Source organism: Homalodisca vitripennis, chromosome 1, assembly GCF_021130785.1.
Source record: "Homalodisca vitripennis isolate AUS2020 chromosome 1, UT_GWSS_2.1, whole genome shotgun sequence".
In the NCBI taxonomy this organism is placed as follows: Eukaryota; Metazoa; Arthropoda; class Insecta; order Hemiptera; family Cicadellidae; genus Homalodisca; species Homalodisca vitripennis.
The window spans coordinates 111288902-111305762 of NC_060207.1; the positions used below are offsets into that span (position 1 = coordinate 111288902).

At 32.7% G+C, this 16861-nt stretch overlaps 1 protein-coding gene across 1 annotated transcript in view; it reads right to left on the reverse strand.

Moving 5' to 3' along the window:
* The window catches only part of LOC124375223 (dynein axonemal heavy chain 5-like), a 153501-nt gene that overhangs the window by 62245 nt on the left and 74395 nt on the right, over nucleotides 1-16861 (reverse strand). The window contains 4 exon segments of the mRNA XM_046833360.1: nucleotides 10048-10232; nucleotides 11152-11285; nucleotides 12508-12693; nucleotides 13243-13439. Coding sequence (XP_046689316.1) covers nucleotides 10048-10232; nucleotides 11152-11285; nucleotides 12508-12693; nucleotides 13243-13439 — 702 coding nt within the window.

A 16861-nucleotide genomic window follows, 5' to 3' on the forward strand; every position in this document is an offset into this window, starting at 1 on the left:
ATAATCTCAGGGTCCAAGTAGGCTAAATCCTTGTGTAGATCAAAAACTCACTGTGTTGAATTTTGAAGATAAATGTGATTGATTAAGTGTATGTTTACAACACTTTCTGAATTTTAACTGATTTAATAAAAAATTTAAATTGTATTAAAATGGCATTTTATGTACGTCTTTACGCTGAAATTTTTCTATTCATTCATCTCAGACTTATCCAAATTGACCAATTTATTTAAAAGGTTTTAAATTTTGTGAGTCTATTAATGTTTCCTGGCTATAACTTATAATAACATTTACCAATTTTCTCTGCAGATGGGATAAATATTAAGTATTTAGTAAATTTTTTCCCTTCACCATTTACCTATTCCCCGTGAATATTTGAATATCGTAATTGGACCTGTCACAGATGGTTTCTCTTCAAACTGTGTGGTGTGGTGCAAGGGCAGGTGGAAATTAATGCATGGAAAGTGTTATGACTATGGATGTTGTTGCCTTGTTGTAGATATTCTTTGTCAACATTCTATTGTTAAAATCTTTTGGCTGGGGAAATTTTGCAGCTCTCTCTGGGACCCAGTTCTGACATTATCCTGATAGCTAGTTTCTGAATCAACAGAATTATATCAAGGTTTTTTGATGTGGTCCTTCTCTATGAGTCTGTATCTCATGTGCGACTCAAACAGAGCGTGGTACACAACTTTAGTTGTCGCTTCATCACTAATATGCTTGATTCTTTTAAAAACGTACAGCTATGAACTTAGTTTCTTGGAAAGACTCTCAATATGATTATTCCATTGTACATTGCTGTCAACTATTATTCCAAGAAACTTGACATGAGTTTCCAATTTAACATCTGAAAGCCCTGGAATTTCAACATTTCTTCTTCCAAAAGGAAGCGGTTTGGTCTTATCAGTGTTAACTATTTAATTATTCTTGAAGAAATGTTGAGAAGCCACAATATGACCAGAATGTCACTTCCTCCTACGTGAATAACACCAACATCACAGACATCTATCGACTGTGTTTGCACCAACTTGGAAGAGATGAAGATATCTGTTCAAGTGCTAGATGTAGGTATCTCTGACCACACAGCTCAGTTCTGTAAAGTAGTTTGCCAACAATTTGAAACAAGAACACCCGTTTCTGTAAGGCGAAATTTCTCCGAAAATAATTTGTTAGCAATCAAGGCAAGGTTAGGTCAGGAATCATGGGATGATGTACTTGAAGCCCCAGATATTGACTCTGCCTACAACCTTTTCAGTAACACAGTAACTATGATAATAAGCCATGTCTGTCCTCTAAAACGATCAAGAGTGAAGAAAAAAAAGAAGAATAAAATTACAGATGAAGAGGCAGAGAGACTGAGGAAGGACTTCCAAAGAGCCCAGACACTCTACAACACTACTGGAAATTTAGAGCATAAGCAACTAACCGCCTGCAAAAAGAAAGCTTATGATTTAAGGCTTAAAGAATTAAGGCGTAAAGAAATATCTTCCCAAATTGCTCGCTCTGATAACAAGACCAAGACCTTATGGGAAATAGTGAATGGTGAAAGGAAAGCAAAAACACACCAAAATCCAAAGCAACTTATAATTCCAGATAGAGAGAAAATCACTGACCCAAAAACCATTGCAGATTACTTTAATTTAACATTCACCACTGCAGCTAAAAATGCTTTGGCTACAAATCCAAGACAATGCTTCACTACAATTACACACAACTACAGTGCTCCACCTCTGACACTTAATCATTCCACAGTAGAAGAAGTGAAAAAAGTAATTTCCTCCTTTAAAACCAAAACATCATCTGGAATTGATGAAGTGTCTTCAAAGCTAATGAAGGTGTGCAGTGAGGAACTTGCTGGACCACTAACCCAACTTATTAATAAGTCATTTGAAGAAGGAAAGTTCCCAACTAGACTAAAATTGGCCAAAGTAATACCTCTTTTCAAACATGGCATTACCACAGAGGCAAGCAATTACTGCCCTATTTCCCTGATTTCAACGTTTTCTAAGGTGTTTGAAAAAGCAGTACTCTCTCGCCTCATGAACCATGTTGTAGAACATGGCATGCTTACAAATCATCAACATGGTTTTATAAAGGGCCGATCCACAACAACTGCTATTACTAGTTTGGTGGAGTTTATTGTGGATCAACTTGAAGCTGGCAACACAACAACTGCAGTACTATTAGACTTCACCAAAGCTTTCGATTGTCTTGACCACAACCAACTCCTTAAGAAGCTGGAAGCATTTGGGATTTTTGGAACAGCAGCAAGATGGTTTAAAAGTTATCTGACAGACAGGCAACAGGTGGTTGACTTGGTGTGCACAGACAGAGGAACGTCCCGTTCAATAAGATCTAGCCCTTTACTAATACCAAGTGGCGTACCCCAAGGTTCAGTTCTGGGGCCTGTCTTATTTGTTCTTTTTACTAACGATCTCCCGGGTTACTTGGAAGAATTTTCAAAAACCATTATGTATGCAGATGATACAGTTCTACTTTTAGGTAATAAACATCCTGAATTGCTGGAAGTCTCTTCATACACAGCAACGAACATGGCTGTTCAGTATTGCCATAGTAACAACTTGGTAGTCAATGAAGCCAAGACGCAACAACTGGTCTTTGGAAGAGGAAAGAACGATTTTGGACCATTGCCAAACATTGACACTGTGGAAGAAGCCAAGTATCTGGGGATCGTAATGGACAATGGAATGAAATGGACACCTCATGTGGACAACCTCTGTAGCAAACTAAGCTCTGGACTTTATGTTGTTCGTCGAATAAAATCGATAAGTGATGTCACAGTTGCAATTACTGCATACTATGCACTCTTTGAAGCACACCTCCGATATGGTCTCACTGTTTGGGGAAAATCAAGTGTAGCCAACTTACAAAGACCCTTGACTCTACAGAAAAAATGTATCAGGATACTGGCAGGCCTGCAGCCTAGAGACAGTTGTAGAACATCTTTTGTTGAGCTGTCAATCCTCACTGTGGTTTCATTGTACATCTTAGAAACAGTAATGTATGCTCATGAAAATGGCTTGACCAGAGGCATTGATTTACATTCTTACAACACTCGTCGAGCAGCAGATTTTACACTACCAGAACACCATTCAGCATTATTTGAAGAGAAGCCTTCATATATGGGTGCAAAGCTGTTCAACTCCCTACCTACCGACATTAAGACAGAACAAAACCCCAAGAAAATGCTGAAAAGATGGCTCCTCCAACATCCTTTCTACTCAATTGACGAGTTTTTAAACTGGAGAGCTTTGAACATCAACCAATGACTGGACTATCATTTACAAAGCTTTGATTTGTAAATTGTTTTATAAAATTTTGATTTGTATAATTACCTTTTTTATGACTCTCTTACTGTTCTCAAAGAATATGTAAAATAAAGTATATTGTCTATTGTCTATTCTCATTACAATACTGATAAGCCATGTTCAGTGCAATGTATGAGTTGACAGCTAGGTTGTTTGATGTTGATTCAGACACCAACAGTGTTGTGTCTTCAGCATACATTAGAGGGGAGTAGTGTATGCCTAGGTATTGTGGCATGTGATTCGTCAGGAGGATGAACAGGACTGGACCAATACAGAGCCCTGTGGTACTCACCTGCTGATTTGAAGAGGCTTTGATGATTTGACTTCTTCCTTATAGATAACTCCTCAACCATGCTTTTGCCTGTCAACTCCTTTGAGTTTACTAAGAATCAGTTAGTGTGAAGAACAATCAAAGGCTTTACTGAAATCCAACATAATTCCAGTAACTTAATCATATTTCCCTCCTCCAAGGTGTGGATGATAAATTCTACCAGTCTGATCATGGCTGATGTTGTTGAACTTCCTTTGACAAAGCCATGTTAGTCTTCTCTCTGGATGTTGTAGAGGTGATAGTGGTCATCAGTCCTTTCAAGACTACTCTTTCAATCACGTTGGAAAATGTAGAAATTAATGATATTGGTCTATAGTTGACTGCCTCAGTATGGGATCCACTTTTTTGCTTTGGGTATACTTTGCTTTGTTTTAGGTCTGAAGGAAAATGTCCTTGGCTTAGGGATAGATTTGTCATACTGAGGTTATACTAATATTGGTATTCCTCAACACAGCTTTAACTCCTATTTACAGTACACTTTTTGCAAAAATGTTGTCTTATTCTGTACGTGGTAGATGTATCAATCTCCAAATAATATGTCTATCTATGGAGATAAAACTTTCCTTATGGGTTAGAATTATTGAACATTGACAATATAGAAAGTAAAAGTACGCCACACCACGTGTTATAACAGGCTTTGCTGAGGTTGCATGCAAATTTCAAATCTATAGCTCATTTCATTCATAAGATGTCCTACAGGCAAATAGACAGACAGAAAATCATACAAAATAGAAGTTGACACAAAAATTATGTATCATAGAACTCGTTCTTGTAGAATTGAATTTTCATTTGAAATGTAAAGTTTCAAAATGAAATCTTTTTCAACATATCTTGTCACATACATTCCGCATTTTGTTCATTAAATTGAGTTCCATATCAGTTTTTAAATAATAAAAGTCTACATACCAAGTCACTATAAAACGAAGGTGTATGTATTGGAGTAGTTAGGCTACATGTGTTAATATGTCATATGTTTGAATCTCTTATGGGTGTATTGAGTTAGTTTACAAATTCAATTATTCTTCCTTTTTCTCATTGCCATCATGGTTACCCATAAGACCAATGTAAAAATATTCAGTAACGTTCAGCCAAATCCCATGGAGTGACATACACCATCACCTAACTCAGTGTTCCTCATATAAGCTTCAAACCTGGGTTTCTCGAGTGATCAAACCACATATGTTAATCTGTCAATGACAATAGAAACCAGGGTCCTGTGAATAAACACTCGAAGACTCAAGGAGGAGCTGCAGTATAAGTTTGTAAGGATTACCACTGCAGGGAAAATCTTTATTCGAAAATCCGTTAGAGATTACCCTGTGTTAATTAAAGACCGTTCAGACTTACAATGCCTGAGATCCGAACCTGGAACTGGACCAGGGTTGTAAGGACTTCATGTGTCTCATACCTTGCCGACCAATGCCAACATCTCTCACTCCAGTCACTCTGATGCATAACCAGCCAACTGTCATCTAATGCATGTGTTCGAGTTTGTACAGTTTTATATCTATTCAGTTTTTATATTATTTATTTTTCTGTGTATGTTTGCTTTTAAGTATTATTCAGCCATTCATTGATTGTTTATGCTTATGATTATTTATTTTGGTTTCTCATTTTATGCTATTTAATATTATTCTGGTTATATATTATGCCTATTTATTATTTTAATTATATATTATTTACATTTATTATATAAAAACATAAGGGATTTGGGGACTAAAACATTACCTTTTAAATTGGGAGTTTTAAATAACAACTATAAAATATTGCGCTTACAGAGACATGACTGAATGAATTAATAAACTCAAAATCAAATAATTCTGTACTGTTTGACGGCAGCTATAATATTTACAGAAAGGATAAGGGGGAGGGGGTTTAAATGTAGTAGGTGGAGGCTCACCACAAAAAACAAGAATAAAATATCTGGGTAAGAATGAGTTTTTCTAAGTCTTTTTCAATTATTTTTGGGTTGGTATATTTTCCTCCTAATTCACTATTTTTCTCTTGTAAATAAATATTTTTGAAAAACTGACACATTACAGGAGATTTTAATTTACCAGTAATGGAAGTTTCATTTACATTCGCTAATGGTGGAGAAATTTACAGAAAATTGTTATTTTTTATTGAAATGTATTATAATTTTAAACTAAAAAATAATGTACTGAACTGCTCTGGAAAAACATTAGATTTAGTTTTAACTGACTAAATGTTTTAATTTTAATTTCTGATTTAAATGTGTTACAGGATGATCCTATAGTAAAGTTAAGACTGTTATCACCCTGCTTTAAAATTGTTTTTAATGTGTCATTAATAAAGTGAAAAACTTCTTAATTGGTGATAAGTCATATAATTTTAAATAAAAGGTGTTTTTATCTAGGGCTGTACATTTCATTGAATTATCTTGACTGGGAAGAGATTTTAAACACCACCACTGATGTTAATGACAGTGTTAATAATTTTTATAATTTATTGTATTCCAAGATTAATATACATATACCTTTAGCTAAGCCAAAAAAAATTAAGTACCCGCATTGGTTTTCGTATAGTACAATACATATCATTAAAAGAAACGTATATTTAAGCATTATAAAAAATTTAAAGGCAGAGGCCTTTGCTCAATATTTCTTATTAGTGTACGATGCCTCCGCCCTAGACTATAACCAGTTGATGAGTGGTGTGCTCAGTTCGCCTGCTCACCCGGGCATTGGCTGGCCTTACACTCCACGATGTTATCGACCACAAACTGTTCAATGCTTTTAAAAAACTCAAGTCTAAGCATTCATTTGATCCCGATGGTATTCCCTCCTTTATTTTTAAAGGATGTTTTGCATCTTTAGTTAAACCTTTGAGGCATTTATTTAGTATTTAAATTAAATCAAATTACTTTTCTGACCCTTAGAAAGTTAAAAAATTGGTACCAATATTTTAAAAATGCCAGAAAAATTATAGAGTAGTTGCTATTTTATCAACACCTGCTAAGTTATTCGAATCTATTTAATATAGTAGAATATTTTAAGACGTAAGGAATTTTATCACTCTATTTCAGCATTTGTTTCTAGTAGATCCATAAATACAAAACTTTTATTTTTCATGAATTATCATACTTCAGTTTTGGATTTTGCTAAATTATTTGATAAGGTCAATCATATACAATTATTTTTAAAAATTAAAACTTTTTGGAGTTTTAAATGACAGTTTGCAATTTTTGTCATTACATCTTTATAAGAGAAAACAGTTTCTTATAATGGATTCCTTTCTAATGAGTTTCTTGTTTAATATGGAGCGCCTCAGGGCTCTAATCTTGGTCCATTACTGTTTAATGTGTTTATTAACCCTCCATCGGGCGCTTAAAATTAGAAACACCATCAGGCGCTCACGGAGGTTTCCTCCAGGTTGGCGAATAATGGATATCATAATCGTTTAAACTGTTTTTATTTGTTTAAATATTCATACTGATTTAATTACAATGTAATATATTCATTTTTAGAAATTTAATAAAAATTACACTCTTATGTAATGAATTTTCCAAATAAGAAATTCAAAATCTTAAAAAATGTTATTGTATAATAACAACATGATTAATTTTAAAGGAATAATGCAATTAATTGTAAAAATGTTTAACCTTCTGTACATATGTATGGAAATTAACTTAGTTTTTAACTTCTTACAAAAACAACTTACTTCAATTCTTGAGATATTATACAATTGTAATGTCAATTATTGCTCTGAAATAAAAATTTATTCTTTACTAAAAATTTTTTTACACACTGCACAAAATTTCAAAACATTTTCCTTCTGGTTGTTATAGCGACAATGTTCACTCCATAATCATTACTGAAATGTTCCCTAGCACACTGGTACTGTACTAACAAGTCTCTCGTCTTCATTCTCCATTTCACAAAATTCAAATAAAATATATAGTAAAATTTAAAAAGAAACCATCACAGGTCACACATTTAGGCGCACACGGATTATTACAACATAAAAACTAAACACAATAAGGCGCTCACGGTGATTTCGTCCAAGCACTACAAACACACCATCGGGCGCTCACGGAGGAATCGTCCAGTCACGCACGGAAGTAGACCTCATACTGACACATTTTGATAAATAAAAGCGGGAGGCTATTGTTTCGTTTCCCCGAAAGATGCTCGTGAAGTACACTGCGGGAAACGACTGCCGACATCAGAAAAGTAGTACTATTTTTAATAATAAAACATACACGGAGGAAAACTCCGTTTAGCGCCCGATGGAGGGTTAACGATATTGTTAACTGTGTAAATATTTCTAACATCTAAATGTTGTTTGTAGATGTACATTTTAGAGAGATTAAAAGTGTAAATAATTATGAACTGCCAAACCGGCCTGAGATTTAATGCGGACGAGTGTGTAGTAGTGAGATACACTAGAAAAATGCAAAATGTTATTCTTTTTGACTATTTAATAGATTACGCTGTTTTGACAGTTCAGTCTGATTTTAAAGATTCAGGTATATTATTTGATAGTACTTTGTCATTTTCTAGTCATATAATCGAGATATGCAAAATCTCTTGTTACAAATGTTTCAACTTTGATGTTATTATAATATGTTTTTTTAGTAAGATCGAAACTTGAGTTTGGATTTAGGATTTGGCATCCATTTCATTGTTACTTGATTGAAATAATTGAACAGATACAAATAAAGTTCTTAAGATTTTTGTGTTTTCAAGTTTTTGAAGTTTATACTTATCTCACACCATGTACTGAATTATTGACTTTGTTTGAATTTGAGAGTCTGCGTAAGCTTCACTGTGTGGGACATCTAGTTTTCCTGAAAAGAAACTGGTAAGTGGAGTGGTTGAAAGTAGTGAGTTACTTGCCTGCTTGAACCTTAATGTTCCCAACCCATCGTCCAGAGCCCAACTGTTGTTCTGTCCTCATGTTGCCCATACTGTTTTGGGCACACATTCTCCCATTAATGTGATGATGCGACTACACAACGCATTGCCTGATTATGTTGATATGCTGTTGTTGACTTTGACCTTTTTCACCACAGCCATCAGACACTATTCTGAGTTTTGGTAATTTGATAAATTGTTCGTCCTTCAATCTTTTCAAAATAAATAAGTTAATAATAAATGTCTGTCACTCTGAATTGAGTAAAGTATTTACTGTTATTGGTCTCCTTTTATCTCTTTGTAATTTTATTTACGTACTATGTATTTATTACTTAAGATATAGCATGTTGTATTTTGTCTGATTTAGTGTGTAAACTATGTATTTATAAGGTTAGTCTTTTATTTAATTAACATGAATTGTATAACACTATGAATATTATTATTGAACATTTTAAATTAAATTGAATTGAGTGAGTAGTAGGAAGCATGGCCTTATTCTTGAATATTTGATTTATTCATTTTTGTTTGTAACGTTAGTAATTATATAATTTTATTTTGATTTGTTACAATGTAAGTAGATTTTAATCTATTTTTTAGCATATAAATTTCTATAAATAAATAAATAAAAATCAGAAATCCTTTATTCGGAAATATACAATACAATGACATGCAAAAATAACCCAAACACCAAAAATGGCGTGTGTGGGCATTATAGCTCCTCAGTAATTAAACTATTTTTCATTTTATGTGTGCCTACTTCCATATTAGTATTCCAAATCGTATCCCTAATACTACAACCAATACATACCAATTCATACATTCTTAGTATTCTACATTACCTCTATCACTAATAAATATATATATATATATATATATATATATATATATATATATATATATATATATATATATATATATATATAGAAATAGAATATAAATAAACACTAATAACAATAAATAGAATATTATACCTAAATAACAATAAATAGAATCTTACATCTAAATAACAATAACAATAAACAAAACAGAAAAGTAACAAAGCCTAATGAACTCATCATGCAAAAAGAATGTTATGTTAAGAATGTTAACAGCTCTCATGCTTATCACACAGTCAAGACCATGTACCAATTTTCCCCAGCATACCCTACCTTTTGTTTGGAAGCAGAAATACTTTCGCCTAAACTTTACCAAACTTGGAATTCAATAATTAAGCAACAAATATACACAATAAATTATATATAACAACTATAAATAAACTATAAAAACTGAACTGAATAAACTAAAGCAAAAATGAAGCTTCATGCATAATTTCAAATCTATAGGTCAATTCGTTTTCAAGATATTGTGCAGATAGACAGACAGACATACAGATAGATAGATAGATAGATAGAGAGAAATGAAATTACTCCAGCCCCACAAGTTCAGGCTTTACTAAAGCACAGCCTATTATAATTTAACAACAAGAGTTTCTACTCCGGCTTGTTAACATTAATAAAAAAAATCAAAATCGAACCTTCTTTGCTGACAACAAAGTCGAAGACGGAAGTGTTAGATATCCATGACTTGGGAAGGTCCAGCATGGTGAGCTTCTCCTTGAGGAAAGAGTCGAACTTGGCCCTGTCTGCCAACTCCAACAGTGCACCCATGCCCCAGATAAGTGAAAATACGTAAAGGCGATGGAGGTGCTCTTGGGTCAGTCTAAACAAGACAGGAGCTGGTTTTACTTATTGAAATAATTTCAGTTAAATATGCTCTATTTTATGTAAAATTTTATCTTTAGTTCATATTAAAATGGGTTTCTTTTGAATAAGTATATTTTCTGCTTGGAAAGAAAAACAAATATTTGCAGTTTATACACAAATATCAGTTTTCTGTGTTTTTTTGTCAAGCAAAATATTAACTTGTTTTGAATTTATCCCAAAGTTTGAAAAGAAAATTCAAAACTTTTAGTTTATGCAAACTTATTAGATTTTAACTTATTAGTTTTGCTTCCAGTCAGAAGATGAACTTGTTCATAAAGCCATTCATTGGTTTGAAAAGTTACAAAAAAAAATCTAAACTTAAATTTTTTTAAATCAACTACAGTTCTGTATGTTTTGGGGATTTACTTTTTTGAATTATTATGTGGTATTTGATATTTTTCTGGAATTTGACAGAAACAGTTACTAGAAATTTGACCACCTGTAACAGTAAATACATTGTTTGTTATTCTTAGACATAATTCATGCCTCACAATAGGTAATGTAGTCTACCAAGAGAGATAACTGTCAGTTATATTGTTACATCTACGAGACATTGCAAAATAACACTGTGTCTATCCTAGGAACCTGGAATGAAGACAATTATTGTCAACTATTTTAGAGGGCCCTACAAGCTTACAAGCTTAACTATATGGACATCTCATGTGGGACCATCAATTTAACTAAATGTAACTAAGGATGTAACCTTAGGCTAATACCCAAAGGTCTCTTAAACAGACATTTTGCCTCCTTAATGACTTCAAATCGAAAACAAAATTTACTATTTTCAGAGACATATTAGAAAAAAAGAAACAAATACACACACATACACAAGCATGCATGCATACACGAGCGGCCAACACAAAGTTAAGGCTCACTTGACATCAGGAGGTGGTTCTTTTACAGTTGGTTCATTCTCTTCCTTCTCCTTCTCAACTGCTGGCTTTTCTCCCTCTACTTCCTCTTCTTCAGGGCAATGAGCAGCTACCAAGCCTTGGAGCAATATCAGCATCTAAACAGTGAATAGTTCAGCAGATGAAAACGTTCATCTTTTATCGGGCAGTACAGATTCAACTAATCCTTCTTCTCCTTCTCAATTGCTGGATTTTATCCTTCTTGGTGGTCTGATGGTAAGTTGTAATTGTATCAAGATAGAAAAAATTTAAGGAATAAATTAATTTTTTCATAATTTTTTTAAAACTTTTGTTATCCTCCCATTTCAACCTTCACCTTAATGAGCTGATGATTGATTACTTTTTTTAGGAAACATCCTTCTATCGATTTCAAGAAATACCAGGTTGTTTGCTTATACAGTACAAACTGGCTCTCAGTTCCTTGTCTAACAGGATATTTAATAGTTCACTTGACATCAGATGTTACAGATAAATCATTCTCATTTTTAACTACTAATTTACCCCTTCCACTTCCTCTTTCCTAAGTATGCATAACTACCATGCATAACTACCAAGCATTGCAGCAAAATCAGTAAGCAAAAAAGATAGAGGACCACTTGACATCCATCCATTGACTCATTCTCCATGTTCTTCTCTTAAACTGATTATTTTTGTTGTTTAACTCCTCTTCTTCAGAGAAAAGAGTAGCTACCTAAGCCTTGAATATGTGATATTGGCATCAAAACAGCTATTTGAAAATTGCTATTAACCTCCAAAGACCTCTTCCTCTTCCAAAAAGAGTGTTAACATTATTGAAGTCCCATTTTTTATGTAATTTTGAAACCACTTTATCCTAAATTCATTTTTAGTTTCGTTAATAAATTGTGTGTAAAATTAGATGAACTAATTAGTGTTCTATTTATATAGTATTCTATCCTCTATAGCATTCTATCCTCATAATGATTTCTATATTTTTAAAAAGAGGATGCACAAATTTTAATTTCCAGACATATTTATCATTTTTATTGTTCTTTTACATCCCCACAGGACATTACCCTGAGGAATTAAAATGTTGTATATTTAAAGCTCTTAATTTAAGTGCAGAGTTTAATCTCTACAAACTGGACCATTGCAAAGTCACCTTTGATCCTTTCAGTATCTCTGTTAATACTAGATCATGTTTCGTGTTTGAAAACAAAACATTTTTAATTAATTAAAATTACACTAAGCATTTGTTTATTTACTGAAAAATAAATCTATATGTTCATCTAAAACTAGTCTCTGACCATCAGTTGATTAAAACAGAAACAGAAGAGTGTAGCAAAGCAATGAAAGATGTACCTGTTGAACAATGTTACACTGAAGCACTTTCATTGTGAGGTTGAGGTTTTGAGTGCCCCAGGTGTAGACAGTGGCAAATGACTCCTCAAACAGATGCTGGAACACTCCAACCTCTCTCTGACATCTGGTCTTGAGCCAAGCCTCCAGCACTGGCCTCCAGTCTAGCCCTGAAGAGCTCATGTAAACCTGCAGCAGACCTTCCCTTTCTGACTTTGGTACCACAAGAAATGAAGCAACTACAGATGAATTTTAATTTACCTTACTAAATGCCATTTGGTCTTACGATTTTATGGTTTTTATAAAAGTTTGTTGCAAATTAAGTTATGACTGTCAGTCAGTCATAGTACAACTCTACACTTATTTCATATTATATCTATTTATGAAATTTTAAAATACGTCTTGATCATAATCATGTACACCAGTTGTCGCCATGAGTGCAACTTTTTTTGTGGACAGAGATGTATAAGATATAATAATAACATTGTTGTTGGAAGTTGAAAGAATTTGCAGGAATTGACCAGTGGGAGATTACAGAGTGACTGAAAGTGGTTTTAGAAAGAAAAGAAGTATAGTATAAAAGTGATATAGTTTTATGTAATTTTTTATTTATTTTATCTATAATAGTACAGTTTTAAATTTTAAATAAAAATTACATATTCCGATAAACAACTAATAGTTTTTATTTCAATATTCTTCTAATTTCTAATAATATTCTAATGACTGTAATTATCTCACCATGCCGTTTCTAGATACAGTGGCTGGGGAAGCGTTGTCGATATTGTGAGGTTCAAAAATGATCTTGGAGGTAGGAGACATATTGAGCCGGTCTCCGTTGGCTAAGGTCAGAGTCTTGTTGTCATCCAACACCGAGTTCAAGTTCTCTATCCATATAGAATCCACTGGCCCATCCAACACCAACCATACGTGCTCTCCTGTTATTCATGATACATACAGCAGTTAGTATCATAATCATCGTCTTGGTACAACATTGATTACATATGTTATGTTGTTTCTTTAAAAAAATCTTGGTGGTCATTTTTAAACTTCTGGCAACATAAATAGAAAAAAAAATAATTTGAAAGGCAGCAGGACAACAGTCGCGGAACTGACCAACAGAAGTGACATTTTATAACAAGCTGTGAATTTATATATTGAAAAAGTTCGTTTGCTACTTATTAAATGATTATTTTTTATATTTTAAAATAATATTAGACACTTAATTCTTTAAGCTATTAAAATTTTATATTTTGTATTAATTTTATACATATGTTTGTAATATTGTTTTTACATTTCACATATTACAATGATCACTGACTTCTAAATATTACAGTAGTAAATATTTATACATTTTCATTATTATCGTTTGTATTACTTTCTATAATTTCAGTATTATTTTAATTACAATCTTGTATTTCCTAAATAATTACTCATTTTCATTGTCATTATATTCTAAAAATTAAATTATGGGTTTATAATAACTGAAATAGGAAATAAAAATTCTGGAATAAAAATCTTGCTAAATATCTTGTAAACACAATATCTATTGTTGTTTTATATCTTGTTTTACTTTTGTTTTTATTGTTTGACATTGTTGAATCTAATTTATCTTGTAAAAATCCAATTAATGATTTGGATGTTTCCTCAGCTAAATTTGTATTAAAATATGTTTTTATGTCACTTAATTTATTTTTTAAGTGAATTTAATGTAAGGCCCAATGTAACTTAATTGAGTAAAGGTTATAACTATAATAAAGAAAAAGACGAATTTTCTTGCAGGGTTAAAATACACTATGGCTTTTTTAGCTAGAAAAGATCCAATACATTTATTTTTAATCCTTTTTAAAATCCTGTCAGGATGAAACAAGTAGTGAACTGGAATAGGCATTAATATTAAACGTGCTGAAATTTAATTTAGAATCCAATGAGCTTTAAATACTGCTATTAAATAATTCAGTAAGTTAATAAATTTTATGTTGGATTCAATAATAAATAAATTAGTAGTTTGTAGATTTTTCAAACCAGTATTTTACCATATATCTTAGTCTTTTTGCAACTATTGTTAGGCGTTGGAAGTTTTTTAATGTTTTAAAGTCAACACAGCTACTAATAGCAGAGTATGAAGTGATTTTGTAAATTTTGACAGGTTTAAATTGGAGCTTAAGTAAACTAACCTGAAAATTTCATAACCAAGGAAGAAGGGATAGATCCATATGATGTGATCTTTTGGACATTTACATCAATAATAATATGAGTAAACTGATCGAACAGCTAGAAAACAAATCACCGTAAAACAATACTAGAATAGATAATTGTTTTGTTATTTTCCTTATCATAAGATATCTTTTGCATCCATGATCGAAAAAGTGGTCACGCTGACCTGTATTTATATCATGAAGGTGAAGCTGGAAAATCCCCAAATGAAGTGTGTTTGTTTATTTGGCAATACATACAAAAGTTACCAGAAACCGTGAAAAAGCAGTATGTTTTTAGTGATGGGACGGGAGGACAAAATAAAAACCATACTTTACTCCGATTCCTGTTATTTTTGTGTGACAGTGAAAGGTTTGAGAAAATTATTCACTTTTTCCCTGTGAGAGGACACTCATTCATGCCATGTGATCGAGACTTTGGCGTCCTAAAAAGAAGTTTGGGAACTTCAGATCGCATTTACACTCCACAACAATATGGACTTTCAATTCACTATGTTAAGACTGGAAATATCTTGGACTTTCATAAATGGTGGCCAACTTTTTACAAAAAGCAAACGTGTTCAGTTGAAACATCCGACCGTGGCATTCCCAAAGAAGAAAAAGTCTTTTTCAAAATATCCAATTATAGACAGTTTATCTTCAGCAAAGAATCCAGAGGGAAGGTTGTTGCAAAATTTTTCATTGGACGCCTAATGGAAAGCAAATTTTCCCTTGCCAAAACAAGACATGTCTCAGAACCTCCTACAACACGTGCCTATTTAAACGGTAAAATACCGATTAAAAATGAAAAATTCGTGGATATGAAGAAGTTAAAACCCTATTTAACAGGTTACGAAGAGTTTTATGATGAAATCTACCAGTGGCCAACTCAGCTCATGACAATGACTCGAACATCGCATCTGATGCGTCTTTGTGCTGAAACTGTGACGAAATTAAAACTCTGGAATGTTGTGTTTTTTTATCAAGATCAATACATAAAGAAATAAAAAAATAACTTTTTATTTTTGTGTACTTCTCTGATCTTATTATTACAAATAAATATGGTTTCTCTGTGTGTATAACACTCATTAATCATTTTTGAACCCATTAAATATTACGAATTCCTCATTCTTTGCAAAAACAACAAATGTGAAATTTTTTTGCCATTTTTTATTTAAGTTTTTTGATGACAAAAAGAATTTAAAATTATAAGTAGAAATAGCAAATTAGTCTATTGTTGCATGGAAATTATTATTCCAAGTTACTATGGAAACTGGTTTGATAACACAGTTTTTTTTTGTTTTCCCAAAAGTTTGAAAAATGTCACATGTGTTGTTTCTGAAATGACCGATTGATATGTTGTATGTTATTATGGTTTATATTTCTCTTTTAATTTCTTCGAACAGATTTTTTGTTAATGTCAACTTTTGTTAGTTCAGATCAGATGTTTATATGACGGTTTGTTTATGTTTCGGTAAAGCTCATATTCTACTTTGAAAGCATGTGGAAACATAAACATGTGTGACATTCCGTGACCTGAAATGAAAAGTTTTTCCCCGTGCAAAACAGGGAAAACCCATAGTCCGCTAAAAGAAATAGTCACTTCAGTAAGACAGGAAACAACTGCTAAAGTATACATAATACTATTCTTATAATTCACCAAACTCTCAGGCATGGGTTGGTTGATCAGATAAACTGACACAGTGCTGCTCCCCCATCTTGATCCAGCTACCAAATTCATATGGCTGCCTCAGAGGCCAATTAATTGTGAATCCCCTAATCATCCATATGTGAGACACAAAGAGTTCTGCACTTTAAGACAACCAGATTATGCTCTCCAAGGCAGTCTGGATCCGTGCTATAAGATAGCCAGACTTTGCATTCCTAGACAACCAGATTATGCACTGTAAAATTCTGCACTATAAGACAGCCAGATTCTACATTTTGATACTGCCAGATTCTTTGTTAAGAGGTTTGCTTGAGGAAAAGACAGTACTATAATCTATTATTTTATGTACTTTTGAGACAGAGTCACCTCAATGACTGATTACACCAATACTTGGCCACTCTTATCATATGTGTATTACTCAATGTATATACTTGTACACCCTTTTTTTATAATACTATTTTAAACACAAACGTCTGACCTGACATTGCTTCTTTTG